This window comes from Diospyros lotus, chromosome 3 (assembly GCF_014633365.1).
Source record: "Diospyros lotus cultivar Yz01 chromosome 3, ASM1463336v1, whole genome shotgun sequence".
NCBI classification, from domain to species: Eukaryota; Viridiplantae; Streptophyta; class Magnoliopsida; order Ericales; family Ebenaceae; genus Diospyros; species Diospyros lotus.
The window spans coordinates 1493098-1510247 of record NC_068340.1 but is presented as its reverse complement, the minus strand read 5'-3'; the positions used below and the strand labels follow the sequence as shown (position 1 = coordinate 1510247).

The following is a 17150-nucleotide window of genomic DNA, read 5'->3' as shown; positions in this document are numbered from 1 at the left end:
TCCTGAAATCTCGGAGATTTCTTTACTGAGTGCTTATCCGATTGACGTGGCGATGCTTGTCTGCCATGTATCTTTTGACCGCCACTAAGTATCCGTCTTGGCGTAATTATGGGACCGAGGACGTTCTCCTCGTCATAATGTTATTATTAATCTTCTCCAAAATAATCAGAAACTATCACTCTTTTATCAATCGGTGGTCACTGGTCATGGAATATTTCTCAACAATAATTTAATCCCTTGGAGGGCCGACCAGCAAGATGTTATTTCTAGATCCAGTACTAAAGTAGAATGTAGGTATATATGGCTTTGGCTTTAGCAACCAACAACTGAATTAGATTGGTTTTGTATGCTTTTTAAATAGCTCTGTTGGTGGATTCTTTCCTATTTATAATCGGTTTCAAGTCTGAAAAAATGAAGAGGGTTGCGTTAAATATTAGATTCTTCTCCTCTCTTCATCTTCGGCGACGCAAAGTAGTTCGGTCTATTCGGTTGGTGGGAAACTTTGGTCGGGTCGGTTCGGTTCGATTCGATTAATAAGTGAAGCTTGGTTTGTTCGGTTTTTGAAGTCCGGTCGGTTCGACCGAATGGTCACTTCTACCCAGTTCCATCCTGTCTCCGCTTTTAGCTTTTTCTATTGAGTGTTGACTGCCGAGGCTTCTTTAGTAACCCTATTATAGCTGTGCACTCTGATTGGGAGGGATAGGTATGGCCGAGAGGCAATCCTTCGATCAGCAACATCCTCTTGATCCGCAGATGCAGTCTCCGTCTCCACCGCCGGAAGACACGATTGGTTTTGTGATGGCTTTAGAGGCCGCTCTGCTTCCGTGCTTGCCTGCAAGAGAGCTCCAAGCAATTGACCGTTCCCCCCATCCCTCTCATCAGAGTAAGTGGCCCCTAAACCCTAGAATTCATGGCTAGCAACAGAAGGAAAACTTATTTATTTCCTGTTTTTCTTTCTCTGAGAATAAACCCTTTTTGCTATTTCTTAAGAATAGATAGCAATAGATAACGCACTCGAACACGCACAGAATAAGTAAATAAAAGAAAACCAAACAATTAAAGAAGAAGAAATATTATTTGGAACCAAAAATATCTCATAATCAAGTCATATTTCCTTTCTCCATTCTGCCCCAAGAACAATTATCATTTTCTTTCTAAATCCCCAACGTGAATAGTGATCGAGCAGCTTAGGGTTTCTAAATCAAAAGATGTTTATTGTGCCTTCAATCTTAATTTCTTTACTACTGCTGTTGGCCGTCAAAATTGGGACCCTTGTCGGGGGAGGGGTCTTCTGGGTCAGAATGTAGGACTGGGTTGAGGATCGTTAGTTCTATTTTTTCTTTTCGATAATATGATTAATGCATCAGCTGTGTAAGGAATAAACCTAGTTAGTGAAACATATCAACAATAGCCCAAAAAGTATATCTAAGTTTTTGATCCGTCAAATAGACATAGTTATTGCTCAATATAGAATGGCTTCTAGTCTGCTGTAGAAACTGTAGTAGCAATGGAATTACTGTTGCCCAGTATGTTACTGCTGTTGTGGAGCAGCTGCACCAAGACGAAGGATAACTTATTAACTGTTACTCCTGCTCTCCTTAGGAAAAGGAAAGAGTAGCCGGCATTGTGCAAGTCTAACCTTTCATATAGTAAGGGTTAAGGAATGCTGTAGTTGTCAGGGACTTGATAAGATAATGGGTTTGCATGATCTTGATATCCTTTGCAAAGACTGCTCCGATATTCAGCATGGAATTGTAAAGTTGAGCCTATCTCCCATAGTGGGATTAACTCTTGATACGATGTTGTGAACTAGTACAGAGTTGAATCTAGAATTTCCTGCTTTTCTCTTAACATACATCGCTACCAACTTGAAAACCTAAATGCGAATTTTTCTGGAAAAGATGTGGTAGCGGAGGGATTGTGTATGGAGAAGCCCTAATTGGGCAGGTATATAATGTCACTATTAGACAGGTTTTGCAAGAGAGAGGGTGGGTAATTGGGTGTGTTGTGATTTCGGGTTTGTGGGATCTGACCGATTACATTGCTTCAATTTCTTCATAGTGAAACTATTTCTTTCCCCATGGACATAGACCACACACTGTGATTGGGCCACATAAATCTTGTGTTCGTTAATTGTTTTCTTGCTCTATTTCGCATTGTTGATTTTTCACGACATCATATGAAGACATGGCATGGCATGGATATAATTTGCTGCCTAACCTAATGAAGTAAATATGTTTTATTTGTTGCCAGTTGACGTTGAAAGACATGCCAGAGACTTCATGGAGGCTGCCAAAAAGCTTCAACTCTATTTCATTGGCCTGCAACGCGAAGAGCAACCTACCAGAGTAGAAACCCTGCAAAAAGTAATGCAGTTTATGTTTGACTTAATATTTGTTAACTCTTCCTAATCCAAATATTTCTTCCTGCCCTTCTTTTGGGAACCTTTCAAACTGCTTTCTCTGGAACTGAATAATAATTACATTCTGGACAGGAGATTGCCCTGATGGAAGAAGAGTTGAAGATCAAGTCGGAGCTTATAAAGAAGCAAGAAAGACTGATCCAGGGGTGGAGAAAGGAGATGAAGGATCAGCTAGACAAGCACAAGACAGAGTTAGAGAGGGTATGATTGTGCTTCTTCCATGCCAATTTAACCCATCATGTCATTTCAAAGTTGTCTTGCTGGACATGGGTGAGGTCATTCCATTAGCAGAGGCATTTGGGATCTTTTCTGAATTAGGAGGAAGTTTGGGGAATTCAATTCAATGGGTTCATAAATCCCCTTATGTGTTAGAAATTTTCATTTGTTGGAGTAGATTAAAATTTAACATCTAAGCCTAATCAAAATTTGACACATCATCTGTGTTTGTAAATCTACTGAGTTAGTTTCCTAATCAGACTGATCCAAGGGTGGAGAAAGGAGATGAAGGATCAGACTGATTCAAACTTTAAATGTACTTTAATATATAGTACTATTATTTGACAAAAGAATATAATTTCTTACATGTCATTGTTAATCTTCAAGAGTTGTCGAAGAACTCACTAATGTTACCTAACTTATAATTATTATTATATCTAATAAATCATTCCTATGAGTCAAGTGAGATTTTAATATGTATAATCCATCTAATCTATTCTATTCTATTATATAAGTATGTATAGTTTTACATCTTTTGAATCTTATTAAAGTTTGATATTTTCAATAATATCCTTTTATATAATTTAATTTCTATCGAAAAAATTGTGCCTTATTGGGCTATGTTTTTATTATTATTATTTTTTTGCATTAAAAATTTGGGAGATCTTCGATCAATACAGAGTCTTTGACTGGGATTATTTTACCCTCTTAAAAATTTATGATTTGCCACTCCTTCAATTTGAGGGGACGAACAAGTGGGTTGTGGACTGAAATTTGAGGTTTGCCTCTTTAAATAGACGGAGATTAATATTAATTATGTATTATGCATAAATTTGATTTCATAATCTTATGATAATTCAAGTTCTCCAATGTGTGTAATAAATTACCTACCCTATCTCAAGAGGGCTTTTAAAAATTTAATTAATTAAAAAGTGATTATCATGTTTGATGTGTTAAATACACAAGAAGGGGGCTTTTTTTTTTTTTTCTTGCAAAGATAGATTGTGTAATAAGAGGATGCAATGGTAAATAATAGGATGTTCATAATAGGAATATCGACAATGCCATTTGTACACAAATTTTTTATACTTATATAGAATTATAAATATTTTAAAAAAATAACAATATTTTTGAATAAATTATTAATTATTTTTAAAAATTTATAAATATTTTTACATAATAATAGTATTTATTTTTTAAAAATTATAAACACTTTTTACACATAACAAAAATGTTAATAATTCTTAAAACTCATTTGATAATTTACAAAGTCCTCTAATGAATACTTATAATTTTATGAGGTAAAAAGTTAGTGTACAAAAAATATTATTGTAAGAATATTTTATTTTGGTATATGAAAACTCAATTGTGACATATGTACATTAATATATTATATTTTGTGTTAAATTAATAGATGAGTGTTGCCAAAAGTGTTATAAAGCATCTTATTAACATTTCTATATCCTATTTATTGTTCTTATTTTATTTAAAATATTAAAAATATTACACACATGAATGAATTTGACAAACACTCTTTGTAAATTGATAAAATTTATAATAATTCTTCTATGAATTTATATAATTAAGGGTGTGCAAATGATTAGATCGATTATAGAATCGATCAAAATTCAACAATCGATTAAACCAAATAAGAGAGTAAAATCAAATGAACAGACTGATTAATTCGAAAAATCGAACTAATCGATAATTGAAAAAAATTAAATCCAAACTATATAAATTAAATAAAATTAATTTAATAAAAAATATAAATAAATTAAAATAATTGATAAAAAATACATAAAATAAAATAAAAATATCATTATTTTATAAATATAAAAATAACATCGTTTAAAAGTTCAATTATTTCAACCAAAAAAATGAATCAAAAATCAAAAATCAAATTTTTGAAAAAAATAAATCGAATCAAACTGATATAAGAAAAAACTAAACCGAAGTGAAAAGTTTAGTTAGTTATGTTCGGCTAAATCAAACTTTTACTCTTTTTATATAATAATAAATAGATTAATTATTAATTTTAGATAAAATTATTATTAATTTTAATTTATGATTATTATAATTAAAGTAAAAGTGGAAAATGGCTCGGGTGAGTCTATGAGGCCACGCAGTTACGACAGCAGGGTTTTTTATTCAACTCACTCGTGTCAATGGTCTCCATCAGTCCTCCTCTCGCTAGCAAGTCCTGCAACTCGCCCACTGCTGCAATCGCTGTCAATCGTCGCAGCGATCTCCCTCACTCACGGAGCAAGGTTAACATCTCTCTTTCCTAAAGCAGAAAACAATTTTGACAAATGTTTAGGCTTTTCTTTTAGCAACTAATTTCATTTAAGGTTTTGATATTGCTTCTGTTTTATTCTTTCTATTTTATGTGTTTCTTTGTTCTTTTGGTGGATTTGGATCGATAGATTTCCTGGGCGTGTGATTTGGTTCAGTGAAACATCAAACGAGTAAATTACATAGCCTTTTTTTTTTTTTTTCTTTTGATGAATGGTTCTTCTGTTTCCCCCCTTTCTATTCTGTTGGGTTTGTGGCTGTGTTTTCGGTTCAATGTTCACGATGATGGTGATATGCTGATTATATGATGGCCGACCCTACATAGTGGGATAAAGAGTTGGTATGTTGTTGTAGCTTTGAGACATTCCCATTTTTCCTTCGAAAACTCTCATGTTTGGGATTAATTGGAAGACACATAATATTTAAGGCCAAGTAGGTTTTCCCTGGATTTTAAGGTACAATCTCTCCTGCTGTTTGGATTTTAAAATTTGGTTAATTCTGCTGAAATAGTTAGTTGAATTTTCCTAAATTTTGCTTAAGTTTGGTTTTCCAATAACATAATTTGGTTAATTCGGTTCAGTCATCAACCTCCGCCAATCCTGACTAAATTAACCGACTGCTCACCCCTAAATTATATCTAATGCACATTGAAACACAGATATATGGCCATTCCTCCTATGGTGACTTTCGATCATATTCAAAACATGAACGATATTGCTCTCAAGCCTCAGTTGCTGCGCTCACTCATAAGTGAACACTTGCCGGACAAGAAGCATCCACTCAAAGGCCTTCCAAAGCTATCCTATGTTGTGTTTATGGTCAAGACTCACCGACTGCTATTGGAATCTCTTGCTGCAAAAGAAAATTTGCCGAAGGTGATTGAGAACTGGAAAGCTGCCATAGATTCATGGATCAATCACTTACTGATGCTCGCATCCAGCAAAATGGTAAATTTCTGTTCGATCTATATGCCGCAAAGCAATATTGATAAATGTGTACATAGATGCATGCATAAAATGCAATTCTCCATGTATTGTTTATGCCTGTCCTCAACAGTATTATGATTTGGGACAATTTCAACATAACCATTAAAAATAATTAACTTGTATGTCTGTCTAGCCGAACCTTTATGCATGTGCCTGAGCATGCATGAAGCCATGAACGTCGCATAAGGTTTTTGTTCAAGTATGAACTATGAATTAACTGTAAATTTACTTGATCACATATGATTTAGCCAGATAAATGCTGGATTGGAATATGCCTGCTTGGAGTAACTTGTCAAGAATGCAGTCCTGAACGTTTCCTGGCATCATATTCCATTTGGCTCCACAAGCTCCTATTGATTATTCAGGTATTTCAACTAATTTAATGAGTGTAGTTTATGGAATTATAATGTGTATTGATTTACTTTATAGAAGAGGACTATGAATTTTCACTTTTTTTGTTTGTATTCAATAATTATGGTTTTCTTTATTTTTTAAGTGATATTCACTAATGGTTATCTTCCCCCCCCCCTCTTTTTTTTAGATATATGTAGAATTTGTATGTATGATTGTTGCATTATGCCTTGTCTTCTCATTGTTTCACCCATATGAGAAAGTTCATCATGATGTCATTTCTTTCAGTTTCCTACAGCCTCTTTAGAAAATGATAAACTGAGTTTGTGTGATCAATCATAAAATATTACCATAGACATCACCATGTAATTCAAGGTAACTTGGCTAGTTGCAAAATGTGTTGTTGAGATCTAATACAAAAGTTAGAAGTAGGCATGGAATCCTTCCATCACGAAGTGCAAGGATCAAGATGCAGGCGTGCACCTCATGGAAGCGAGACACGTTTTTATTCAAAATGTGTTTAAATACTTATACACCATTATTTCAATATATACCTATAAAGAGGTAAGTGCGAACTCATAAAATCATGACTGACGAATAACTAACACCATAACAACAGTTAATATTATTTTAACAATTATAATAACAACTAATATTATTTAATGAAGTACTAGAAATCTAAAACTTCAACATGAAACATTGTTTGAAAAGCTAGTGAAATGAAATACAATTTGCAAATATAGAAGTTACACGTTACACTCATTTCTTTGATGATCCTTTGGCCATCATCAGCAGGCTCACTTCTCATTGATCTATGTGAATATGCTTTCATATCAACAGGAAACAGATTCTATGATGAGAAATAACTTAAAAGGTTTTTGGAAATAAAAAACCTCCTTTTATTGTCGAATCTCTTATGAAGAGTAAGAATGAAGCAATGGCGAGTTGAACACTTGAATAGAGATTTGATAGTTGAGTCTGCTGATGAAGAGTAAGAATTGAAGTTGGATCTCTACCTCCTTTGTCTTTTCAACTTCTCAGTTCTGTTGGATAGCTAATGGCGGTTTTGTTTGAATGTTTTAAGGGTTTGGTATGATTTGATATAAATTTGTTTTAATCTTTTTAGGTTTTGTTATAAGGTGCAAGAGGTGTGTACCTGATGCATCTAGGCAGGTGCCTCATGGATGGCACCTTGCTTGAGTTGTGAAAAGGTGTGCAGAGCTGCACCTCTGTGTGCGCAGAGCCTTGGTGCACCTTTGACGACTATGCTTTGAACTCATCATACCTTGTCCCAAAGTAAATTCATAGATTTGTCGTCAAGGCATATCAATACTGTAACACCACGGTCCCTCACCCAGAAGTGCTACCATCATTCTTTTGATAGAACAAGGCTTCATCTGCTTTCTAGTTAGGCTGCTCTAGTATTAACTGAGCCCAAAATTGTGCACTGAAAACTACCATGCTACATTTTTTCTTTTTCATCCATGATAAATGGTTTAATACAAGGCTGTCATTCCATATTATATAATATTGCATATAAGTTTTATAATATAAACCCTATTAACATGACTCAAAATAACATTCTTAGCTTGACAAAAGACAAAAGCTTTCGGTTTCAACTTAGCTGCTTTGACTAACACTCACCTATCAATGACTAAACAATTCATTTTTCATATATTATGTTTTCATCATTCTTTATAACCTTTTTCCTTTTAAATTTATTGTAGAGATTTTGTGAAAATTTGGTAATTAACTCACATTTGCTTTGCATAATCTTGTCTTTTGACATTTTTTTTTTTTTTACTATAATTCCTTACCTGAGTTCACTTTTCACTTTCCTCTTGTGCTTTTTATGATCTCTCTATTTGTACATTTAAGTTAATTGTCATCTTTTCTCCTTTGTTTTCTGATTCCTTCTCAATTATCTATTGGAAGAAAGTTCAAAAGTACCTTTTCCATTTGAAGCCACCTTTGATTAATGTACACATTATTTTTTGGTGATAAGGTAACAATGTCACACCCCCTCTTGCGAGTAGTATGATCGGTTGTGAACCCGAAGTTGAAATGTAAGGAACACGAAGCTTAAGAATCTATCCATCATTGCAATCATCAAGATCGATAATGATCATACAAAAGAAACCAAGGTGGTAAAGGTACAATACAATGTCTCCTAATTACATATCTAGAAATAATTTTATTGGCCCCAATGAGTCCATGGACAATTCCCCTATCAAAGTCCGACCTCATTAATCTTGCTCAAAATGTTAGGTGGAGCTGTCAACTCACAACTTAGTGATAGGCATTCTACAAGTATTAGATCATATCCAAAATATTGCATTTTCATATGCATACAATAAAAATGATCTCTTTTCATAATATTACGAGTGCAATAGTCTAAATTAGTCTTCTCATGTGGTGTAGCAACAATAAGAGTTTGGCATGCATCCATTTTAGTGTATAACATACGTATAACATAGGAAACCATTAATCATATCAATCAATATCCATAATCATCTCAGTGGGTGTTTGTATAGTCTGTGGTTCCACATGTACTAGGGGTGCCCACAGGGCAAAGCCTGGGACCATATCCACAAGTAACCAGTCGAGTCAATAGGGATGCCTCCTAGCCTTTTCCCCAACCATTCAGACACTAATACATCTTTTATGCTACATTATTGATGAAGATATCATATGATTTATATTTTTTTATTTTAATTTATCTTTTGTTCAAACTTAAGACACATAGTTGGTTTATATTTGATATTGTTTTCTTGTTATCTCTTAGGTTTTATCTTGATTTTAATTGAATAAGATTTTATCTTCTTGTGCCTATAAATAAAGTGCGTGATGTATTGAGAATTTCTTTTTTTGTTTGGTTTTAGAAAAAAACAACTTGATTATTTGAATGATATTGACTTTCTCTTGAGTTTATCTCCCAACCTTAGAATTTTTTTCTAGTTTAGTTGAATAGGATTTTATCTTGTTTTGCCTACAAATAAGGTGCATGATGTATTTATAATTTTTTTCTTGCTTGGTTTTAGAAAAAAAACAACTTGATTATTTGAATGATATTGACTTTCTCTCTTATCTCCCTACTTTGTTTCTTCTTCTCAAATCTTTACTTTTCGCATCATATTTGGTATAAAATGTCCTTTCGAGTTTTCCTCATCAATTAGTAGCTGGATTCTATTTGTGAGAGTCATCACTAGATCACATATAGTGCTTGGTCTTCCCACAATGGTCCCATATCACAAGACATAACCACATGCTAACACCAAACAATATTTCCTCACATTGCTATGTCAGATTCTTAAATCTGACAGTGGTTCTCGAGGGATCGAGAACGAGATTGGAGAAATAATTGGGAGAGAGAGAGAGATTTAGAGATCAGATAGGGAGGGAATTAGAGAGAATTTAGAGAAGAGATGGAGGGAAACTCATTTCCGAATTCATTCAACATGCTGTTTAGGCGCTCCTGATCAGTTTATATATACTGATCAAGCTTGTTTGGGCGCCAAAAGCTGTTGGGCTGCGCCCATGTGCACTCACAAGTGGCTACAGCTTGCACTTGGGTGCGCTTTCATGCGTTTCTGCATGCTAGAACATTTTCCCCAGCTATGCTTAACGGTTATTTACATTCTAATAGCCCAATTACATTGCTATTTATGCTAATCAGCTAGAATCAGCTAACTACCGTGACATGCTATCAGTTTTCAAAATCATGTTCTCAATTTAGTTGCACATTTCATGTTATATGATATCAAAATAAGCATTTAGAACAAAACATCCAAAACATTTCAAACATGCATAGAAATAATTTTTCAAGGTATTCATATAACCGAAAAACCACTCTCCCGGCCTTTGTGCAATGTGTTTATTCCACAATAACTCCTTAGCCTAAATCATCAGTCTAAGCCTATGTCAATACAATTCTAATTTTGTAAAATCTAGCCTAGAAGCATTCTAAGGCCTTAATGTCATTTCCAAAAGCTAAGGGTCTTTTCCATCATTTTTGGAAATGTAGGGACTCTTCTGTAATTTTTGGAAAACTTTAGTCCTCTTTCAGTTATTGTAATTTTCAAAAACTTCAGGGGCATTTCTGCTATTTTCAAAACTTTGAGCCCCTTTTCTGCAATTTCTAGAAACTTAGGGTTTAAAGAGGAAACCGATGCTCGATAAGTCAGAAAATGGAATGAATTAGCGAAGAGAGAGAGCTTAGATCTGGTTCCTCTTCCGTCGAGCAGGTAAATCTTCTTCTCCTCTTCTTTTTCTTCTTTCTTGCTGTGAACTAACGGAAAACCCCTCTGATACTGCTCTGTGTAATGCCATGACAGAAACCCACTTCTCTCTCTCTCTCTCTCTCTCTTTCTCTGATGTAGGACTGATATGGAATCTACTAGAATGCTGACTAATTGGAGGCTTATTTAGGAGAATGCTAGGAAAAATTGTAGAAAAGGCTAGGGTTTTGATTTGTAACAGGTTGGGGGGTAAATGAGAGCCAAACAGATGGATTTTGGGGGGCCGAAAACTGATCTGAAACTAGGGTTACAAAAATCAGAATTTGAAATTGAAAGATTAGAGAGTTAAAGAGAAATATCTTGTAGGCATCATAACTAGGGTTCCTTAGGTGTCACATCCAAGGTTAGAATTGCATCACATAATTCAAAAAAGTGTAACATGCTTAGAGAAAACTGTAATAATCAATCTATTCACTAATTGAAAAACAGAGATCACAATGCCTAAACTGAAAAACTCCCACATTCCATGGCTAGAGTTAATTTTTAGCCTTGAATATCTTTATGCTGTCATGGGTTTGTGGTGTATGTTGTCTTAAGCTGGTATCTTTGTTTGTACATTATAAATTGATATGCATAAAGGAATGTGGATTGACTTGGTAAAATATTCACTGTGCTTTGCAAGTATAAACATTTCTGATTTTCTAATTATAGCCCTATGTTTTATCTTTATCTCATTGTGAGTATTAATGAGTTGATTCCTTTTGGCAAGAGATAGTTCTGGGAAAATAGATAATCTTTAGTAGTGGGACTAGGATATTCAAGATTGTTATGAATGGCTTAAATGGAAAAACTGGCATCCTTTGGGATTATGGATTTTTTTGGTAAGATTTTTACTTCTACACAACTGTAGCGTGTAAATTTAATTCTCCATATATTGGAAGACGCCAATGAAGGATCTAATATTTTGGGCAGTATGGACAATCCATTGAAGTGCCATAATTGCCATTGGCCTCTCAAATGTTATTTCATTCTGTATGCTGCTGTTTCAGAGGCTAACATTCTGCAAACTATGATGTTCAAAACTAACTGATGTGGAATTTTGCATATATTGTCATTGAGATCTAAGACAGAATAGCCATATGTTCACTTAGTAAGGAGGTTTTTGCTATGCGTGGCATTGCATTACTTGCCAAAAAAGAAATGTGGCATGCTTGGGTTAAAAATTTCTAGAAGTTGGTTTTGGGCCAAATTCCAACATGAATTATCATCTTAATTACAAATGGCTTTGCTACTATTATTTCATGGGCGCAAGTCTTAAAGCAAACACTTTGACAAAAAGTTGTTGGCAAGCAATAGTTTGTTCAGGATATTGCTGAAATGATGAGGATCTTAATTTTTTGTCTTTGGACTCTTTTTTTCCTTTGTCCTGCCTTTTGCAATTCATAGATATTGCTTTTGTTTAGCTTTGGATGGTGTGAACTTTTGGTTTCTTATCTTTCTTTTATATGGGGTTTGCCTGTTGGAAGTTTTTTGATATATAACTGCGTTATTTGTCCAAAAAAAAAAAGTTTGTGAATCTGATGTGTTTGTGTTATTTCCTATTTAAGCAGACTCCAGCAGATTCTCAGTTCCTGAAGGTGGCTTGCTGTGCCTCTCTGTTGGATATGATCACAAGGTTTGTTTCTTTGTTCCTGAGGAATTATCGATGATTGCTATTGGGGTTAGTGTCGCATTCCTAGGGTTACCTAGGGTTGTGATTGGAATTGGGGGAAGAAATCAGAATGATAGAATTGAAGGAGGGGGAGAAATCTGCAGAAAAGGGAGGGAGAATTAGAGAAGAGATGAGAGAGGGATAGAGAGAATTAGGAAGATAGAATTTTCATTTCAATACATATGATATCCATCCTCTTCCAATTGGCCTTTTTATAGGCAAAGCTAACTGCTTAACTGATTTCTAACAGTACCCATGTGCTCCTAACAAATTGCAAAATATCCCTAACAAACTATTATACCCTATTACAATAATGCCCCTCTATTGCTCCTAGGGTCATGACAGTTAGCTTCTCTCTCCTACATCAGTGCTATATATGATTATATGTGTCAAGAGATGCTACACATTTTCATGGCAATGCTTGCTATTTATTCAGGCAGGGAAAACTATTATGAGTTTGGTTGAGCAGGATGTATGACAAAGGGGCTGTTGTTTACAATTTACTAAGAATGGTGCTGGAGCGGAATTGCTAGTCACGCCATGACTTGCTCAAGGGAGTGAGGGAATTCATGTTAAAATCTAGGATGGAAGAGTTTCTTTATAGTGTTAGTGCAATAGTGTCTCTTTGATGTCTAGCTTCATCATTTGTGGACTTTTATAGTAGAACAGCTGTTACCGGGTATGTACATCTAGGTGAGAGACCTATATACATCAATCTTATGCTTGCACATGCTGCTACACTTTGGAATCAGAGATTACAATTAATAATATTCATCCGTTTGCCTTGAAGCATTTTTTAATTGGTACTGTTGCAAGGCTCATAGATATTGTCTTTTCTCTCCAAATTAGGCTGCGCAAATTTCCAAGGGTAAAGAAAGAAGTAAACTCTGTGGCTGTAAAAGTTGTGCGATCAGTTTTGAAGATTCTGAATGAAGATAGCTCAGAAGCTTTATTGGTTAGTATTAATTGCTTGGATACTTATTCTTACCTGGTTATTAAACTGTACCTGATTCCAGAAATTTAGCTTAACTAACTTCTTTATCATTGATGTCTTTTAATTAAAGAAACTAGATAATGTTGATGTTAACTGACATGACGAGTATGTGTTGATGCCATTGATGGTTATTTTAATATGCATTGCACCTTGCTCTTTTCAGTCTCATGTTGAGAGACTGAAGAACTAAACATGCTAGAGCTGAACTTGAAATTTGTGATCTAAGAGGTGGTTTCAGTGGTGAGAAAATGTCACAACTTAAATGTACCTTCATGAGCGAATATTGTGGGTCTATCTAGTGTAAGATGAGATGAGAAGACAACAAACAAGTGCATAGGGTTGAAAACAGTGTAGGATTAAAATTGGAATAATAATATGAAATTTTGGGTTTAAGAAAACTTCAAACATTAGTTAGGATAATAAGGATGCTTTCTTTGACCTATTTACTTTTGCTTCTATTGAGGATATAATCATAAAATAAAGAATTGGTGGAAAACTCTTAGGCATAATATGGGTTAGAATTACCTTACAGAAGATATGGCACAGATAAAGATGACTGGCAATGAGCTTATCCCACCTAGTGAGACTCAGATTAAGTGTTATGTTGTTGAGAGCCTACAAGACTGGGAAGTGACTTGATGATGGGTTTTTGTGACTGTCTTGCTTAGCCTGTAAGAGAACTATAGATGGGTTTGGTGCCCATTACCTTTTTTCTTTCTTTTTATTATTGTTATTATTATTATTATTTATTATTATTATTATTGTTTTTTTTTTTTTTTTGGAGGGGGGGGGGGGGGGAATAAACTGCTTTTCCCTATTCGGATGCTCTTTTTGAGAAGGGGAGGGCTGACTTCCCCTAGAAATCCATCTGGAGTATGGTCATTCCTTTTAGGGTTGCCTTTCTTCCTTGGACAGATGTCATCAGCGCTATTATTAATTTTGACAATCTTAGGAAGCGTACGTAGGTAGCTATTGATTGTTATTTCTTGGGTACAGAGTGGTGATTCAGTGGATCATCTCCTTCACTACTTTGTGGCCAAATATGGGTGGTATGTAGTTGATTTTGGGTGTACAAATGGTGATGCCAGGCATGGTTTTGGGTTTTTTGTGTTTTTGAAGGTGTAGCTACTCATAGGTCACCTAAGATAGTTTGGACATCACTTTCTTTCACTATTTTTCCATGTGTGGAATGAAAGAAATAGGAAGGCTTTTGGATTATTTCATCCATTTTATCTTGGTTGAAGGTGGACTCTTCTTGTTCTTCATCTTCTATTTTTTCTCGTCCTTTTTTTGTAGTTTGTTGATCTGCTAGCCCTTGGCAGTGAAAAATATGAACTTTGGGTTCCCTGTCCTTATTAAGACTTTTCTGGTCGTGTAGCAAAAAAAGAAAAAAAAAAGAAGTCAGAATTAGGTTAAAGTCTTTACCAGTTTCAAAGATTCCAGACCTATCTAAGAAGGAGCAAATGCAAGTAAATCAAGCTTCAAAATCAGATGGAACATTTTGATCATTGTGACTATCCCATGGTGGCCTTTGGATTTTCTCATGTTTCCAATTGTGTTCACCTTGCGCATGCCTTTCCCATGATTATCCCACTGATTTCATTACTGGATTCATGCCACCATATACACACCTTTCCCAGTAGATTGTGGATAATTTCACTGTTGAAGATTATGTCACACTGCACTTGCTTTTCTCACAGTTATCCCCTAGTGACTATTTGAAGCATAGAAAAATCCCTTAAAAATCTCATTTTGTCACTTTTTGATGGAAAACGAAATAGACAACATTTAATTACATCAGTTGGAAAATGAAAACATGTTTTGTGACTTTTGTCGCCGAAACAACTCCTCAAATTTGTACTTAAAATGAATTTCAAGATGGGGAACGATCTGTTTTTTAAATTAGACATGAGCTAAGTTATATGTACATTGACATCCCTATTTTGCACACAAGTCAGATAAGAGTCATGCTGTATTTGTGGTCTATATTTTTCTACCTTGTTTAGGAAAGATTATTTCACTGGTTGGAGTGATTGTAACTTCATTTTGTGTTTTGGATCATCTGTTCAGTAGTGCCATTTGTGATCTAGTTTTATAATTTCAAGACTGACATCTTTCTGTTGTGGTCATTCCTGCAGGAAGGAGCTGTTCGATTGCTGTCCACCTTTTTAACTTCCTTCCCTGCTTCCATTAGTTGTTTTTATGATAGCGTATGTTTTCTGGTCCTTTGATTTGAAGATTTCCAATTACATTGTCTTAATAGGATTGGAGTGTTTAAATGATGGCTTAGCCTACTTAAAAGAAGCCACCATATGTATTAAATTTGTTATATACCATACTTGTATCAACCGAGGCTTATGATTTACTTCTATAGCCCGTTGATATATAAACTAAAACTTGTTTTTGTGAAATCTAAGAACAGTACTACTGGGAATCCAAGCATTTGGTTGTGAAACGTGATAAAATTTAGAGAATTGGAATTGAAAACTCAAAGTGGGAGAGTAATTATCATGGACCTTATGATTATGGTGCCAAATGCTGTACTGAATCTGTAGGTTGAAAAGTAAATCATAGTTTGATTTAGTTGTGAATGTGACTTGTCTTGTTGTATGATGAGCAGTTCTTGTTTTTTGTTGTTATTTTGTTTGTTTAATTGTTTTTGAGTTCTGTTCCCTCTCTCTCTCTCTCTGTTGGAGGAGTTCTCAGATTTTTTTTTTTTTGAGAGGGGGGGGGGGGGGGGGGGGGGGGCGCTCATTTAAGTTGCTGCAGCTGATACATATATATTTTTCTGCAGTTGATTTTACTTGCTTTATTTGATTGCTAACATAAGCACACAATTTCTTTTTGCAGGCTGAATCTGCTGTTGTTTCAAAAATTATGTCAGGGAAGTGCAGTCGAAAATTGTTGGAGGTAAGAGTGGTTCTGAATGCTCAATCTCAGTCTCTGGTATATGGTAACAGGCAATGCCTATGAATGCAAACTTATTTGATTTCTCTGTTTAGGAGCTTGGTCATTGCTTGGCATTACTACCAAAATCAAGAGGAGATGAGGATAGCTGGTCATTAATGATGCAGAAGATTTTATTATCAATCAATATGCACCTAAATGATAATTTTCAGGGTGTTGAAGAAGGTGTGTAGTAAGACTATGCTGACAATTGGTATTTGCTGGTATCTAGGAATTATGGGTTTGTTTCACTTCTTGCAGAATCAAAAAGTAATGAAGCTATGAGGCTATTGGTTCCCCCTGGAAAAGATCCCCCTCCTCCCTTAGGTCATCTAGCAGGAGAAGTGTCAGAACATGGAACAAAAAGACCCGAGCCATTGCAGATATCCACTATCTCTATCTTGATGCATTGTTGTTGTACAATGCTTACATGTTCTTATCCTGTACAGGTACTACTACTTAATTAGGGTTAACTTTTTCCAGTTTACAAAAAGATGAAGATCCACTTCTTTAACAGTTACTTTGGGACTTCCTGTGTTCAGTAGTGAAATATAATTGATATAACTATGCTGCTGTTCTTAGAAATAATCTTTTTATTCTTAAATGACAGGTAAAAGTTCCAATCCAACAATTGGTAGCCCTTGCTCGGAGAGTGCTGATGGTTGATGGGTCCTTGTCCCAAGCCTTATTGTCTTGCATTACTTCCATGCAACAAGAACGCATATGTTCAGAACTTCCAGTTCTGCATTTGTGCAGTCTGGATCTCCTTGGTGCTGTCTTAGAGGGTGTGTTCAGGTGAATGACAGTATTGACCTGAAAAAGAAAATGATTTTTGTTTCAGGTTGAAGCTTTCTTGAACTGCATTATTTATTTTTGTTTGTGGGGGCCTGAATATGTTCTTGAGGATCCTAAAGATATCATCAAAGAGGTTAAAGTAGACGCCCCAAGTTATTAGGCTAAGTTCTGTATGACATATGACCACATAAATAGGTTG

At 35.0% G+C, this 17150-nt stretch overlaps 2 protein-coding genes across 2 annotated transcripts in view; both read left to right on the top strand.

Annotated features, from left to right (window-relative positions):
* The first annotated feature begins 216 nt into the window (after positions 1-216).
* LOC127796484 (mediator of RNA polymerase II transcription subunit 28) lies at positions 217-3003 on the top strand. Its single transcript, XM_052328641.1, has 3 exons — positions 217-883; positions 2254-2366; positions 2495-3003. Exons 1-3 carry the CDS (start codon positions 706-708, stop codon positions 2627-2629), a joined length of 426 nt encoding a protein of 141 aa, XP_052184601.1. The 5' UTR covers positions 217-705; the 3' UTR covers positions 2630-3003.
* A 1758-nt stretch (positions 3004-4761) lies between these two features.
* LOC127797577 (uncharacterized) overlaps positions 4762-17150 on the top strand; it is a 30196-nt gene continuing 17807 nt past the window's right edge. The window contains exons 1-10 of the mRNA XM_052330601.1: positions 4762-4905; positions 5589-5877; positions 6165-6281; positions 12113-12180; positions 13066-13171; positions 15349-15420; positions 16061-16120; positions 16213-16342; positions 16418-16605; positions 16767-16951. Coding sequence (XP_052186561.1) covers positions 5593-5877; positions 6165-6281; positions 12113-12180; positions 13066-13171; positions 15349-15420; positions 16061-16120; positions 16213-16342; positions 16418-16605; positions 16767-16951 — 1211 coding nt within the window. The 5' untranslated portion in view covers positions 4762-4905; positions 5589-5592. The remainder of the gene's footprint in view (positions 4906-5588; positions 5878-6164; positions 6282-12112; positions 12181-13065; positions 13172-15348; positions 15421-16060; positions 16121-16212; positions 16343-16417; positions 16606-16766; positions 16952-17150) is intronic.